Source organism: Pteronotus mesoamericanus, unplaced genomic scaffold (genome assembly GCF_021234165.1).
Source record: "Pteronotus mesoamericanus isolate MK-2021 breed Mesoamerican mustached bat unplaced genomic scaffold, CSHL_Meso_final contig_56, whole genome shotgun sequence".
Taxonomy (NCBI): Eukaryota; Metazoa; Chordata; class Mammalia; order Chiroptera; family Mormoopidae; genus Pteronotus; species Pteronotus mesoamericanus.
Genome location: NW_026555201.1, coordinates 24,572,383 through 24,575,064, shown reverse-complemented (window position 1 = coordinate 24,575,064; position 2,682 = coordinate 24,572,383). Strand labels below are relative to the sequence as shown.

Here is a 2,682-nt window from a genome sequence, read left to right as displayed (position 1 = left end):
AATCTGTTTAAATATAACTATGTTTTGTATGCACACACATATTGATATATTTTGGAAAAAAAAAGTATTGGGCTTTGTTGGAAGTTACCCCAACTTAAGTCAACAGCATACTATCAAATGAGCTAATTGAACTAACACATATTTACCTTCATTTTCACTCATGTGCATATATTTATTAATTGTGAGGGGATATCTTAGTTCTCTTCAATGTTTAGACTAGAACATACTTTGTACATTATGTATTTGCGAATACCACATCAAGAAGGACATTGAAAAAACCATAGGTTGCTCAAAAGAGAGGATGTGGGTCAAAAAGAAAACCAAGCTATATGAGGATGTTGGGTGTGTGTGTGTGTGTGTGTGTTTTCCCATGTCCGTTCACACTGTATTTGGTTGCCAGAGAGCCGAAGGAGGAGAGAGCCAAAGGGCCAGTTCAGTAGGGGTGATTCAGGGTGTGCTCCAGGATGGTCTGGAGGGGCAGCCACGTCTCCTGGGCCGTTGGGATGATCTGCGAGGCCGGCAGCAGGAAGCCGTAGTGCCCGGTGTCACGGAGCTCGAAGATGTAGGAGTACTCGATGCCCTGATTGTAGGTCCAGTCAATGGTGCCTCCGCTGGAGCGGTAAATTGCTTTGATGATACTGCCGTACTTGAACTTGGTCCCATACAGAGAGGACAAGGCATTCAGAGCAGACTTGGCCAGCTGATCCAGCTCAGCCTGGTTGGCAGCTGCCTCTGTTTTGTAGCCACAGGGATAGAGGAGGAGCTGGGAGTAGCTGTGGATGGAGATGAAGGCCTTGATATTCCCATGGTTCTTCACAAAATCCACAGTGAACTTGACCTCCACTTCGGAATTGGCGAACTTGCCGTGGTAAGTCTCCGAGCAGGGGTTGCTGCTGGCTCTGGCCATCCCAAAGCCAGCATCCCAATTCCAGTCGAGGTCCACTGCAACACAGGAGGAGTCTGCCGTGATTAAGCGAGTCTTGTGCCACAGGCGGTTCTCGCTGTGGGTGAAGGCAAAACCATCAGGGTTGGTGACTATCTCCAGGAAGATGTCCATGTTGTCGAGAATGGTGGTGAAAGCTGGGTCTTGGCCGTAGTCTTGTGTGATCTTTGAAAACCAGATCCCACTGGCCTGCGTGACTCACTCGCGGGAATGGATGCCCGAGTTGATCCAGATAGCGGGACGCTTGTTTCCCCCGATGCTAAACTTCAGCACGTAGATGGGACAGCCTTCATATGTGCTGCCGATCTGGTGCTTGCTGACAAGCTGTGGGTGCTCAGCCACCAGCATGACCATGAAGCCATAGATCTCATCCAAGGTGTGGTAGGTGGCATAGTTAAAGGTGTCGGTGGAGGCGGCCCGGGCCTGGAAGGCGAATATCTGCCCCTGCTCCTCGTCCAGCAGCGTCTGTACGTCCTCGATCATGATCATGTACTCAATGCTATGGGCCTCCAGCAAGGCTTGGACAGCCTGGATGCTGGTGAAGGGCACTTGGGCATCGCCGGGGGAGCCAGGCTTGGAAGGGCCCCGCCAGAAGTCCCGCTGCAGGTGCTCCAGATCCTCCAGCTCGGTCACCTTCTGGACCTGGGCTTCATCGGCCACAGAGATTTGGAGCACTTGGTGCCTTCTTCAGGCCTCCCCCAGGGCTCTGCTGGTCCTGGGCCGAGGCATCTCCCCTGGTCTCCTTATCTGGGTCCTTCTCATTTCTTTGCTGCTTTTTTTTTTTTTAGTTCTTAAGGTCTGTCAGAAAATTTTATTCATGGCATCTTAAATGTAAATATGTGGAAAGGAACAGCCAGAAGAATGAGGACTTAGACGAAACCACACATCCTTCGCGAAAAGTAAGTGACAAAATCAGAACCAAATGCTTCTGTCTCTAAAATGTTGTCTGGCGCACCCTCCAACCTTGACACTTGCTTTTAAACTTGTGGAAAATGTGCACAGTTTAAGAGGCGAATAAACGCATCTCACCCGACTGCGACTTCAAAGTAAAATAAGCTTAGTTCCGACAGACAGATGGAAAAGGACCCGGTGGGTGGTCGGGCTGGGAAGTAAACGGCATTCCTGGGAAGGAGGCTTGGCTGCAGCGACACCGCCGCACACTTAAGGATGAGTTCGGAGTCCCGCCCCATGGAGATGACGGTTCGGTTCACTGTCCGGAGAAGCTTCTCCATGAGGATGTGGAACAAAGGGGAATATCTAAAAGCTGTTCATAAAGATAAACATTATGCTATAGACCTAAACCTGACTGCAAATGCCTTAGAAGCCATCATTTGAGCTTCTCTTGCTGTGATGCCAGGAAACTCCATCCCAGTTAATACTAGAGGTTCAAACTTTATAGTCAGATCGTTGCAATATGCTTTAAAATCTTGATCCTGACATCTTGACAATTGCTCACTATGGAAAACACTCTTTCATGTACGACCTACCCAAACTCATTCTCACACAGAACTGTACTTTCTTTCACCTTTCTTCCGACACTTTTCAAATCTGCCTATTAAATTACTAGCCCAATCTGAAAATATTGGTGAAAACAAAAGCCAACTCTCTCTCAACAATATTCCTAATACTTGCTTTCTACTTCCCTTGCTAGAAGAAAACTCTTCTCTCAAATCTTTCCCAAGAAGAAAATATGTGCTTTTTCAAATGCTATCATAGGTCTGGAAGGGTGACTATCATTA

The 2,682-nt window shown here is 47.9% G+C and overlaps 1 protein-coding gene across 1 annotated transcript; it reads right to left on the bottom strand.

Annotated features, from left to right (window-relative positions):
- Positions 1 to 433: 433 nt before the first annotated feature.
- On the bottom strand, positions 434 to 2,175 carry LOC129075741 (carboxypeptidase A1-like). The gene is given in 2 exon segments (XM_054579856.1): positions 434 to 1,628; positions 1,973 to 2,175. Coding segments are annotated over 2 exon segments (1,398 nt in total).
- Positions 2,176 to 2,682: the final 507 nt, after the last annotated feature.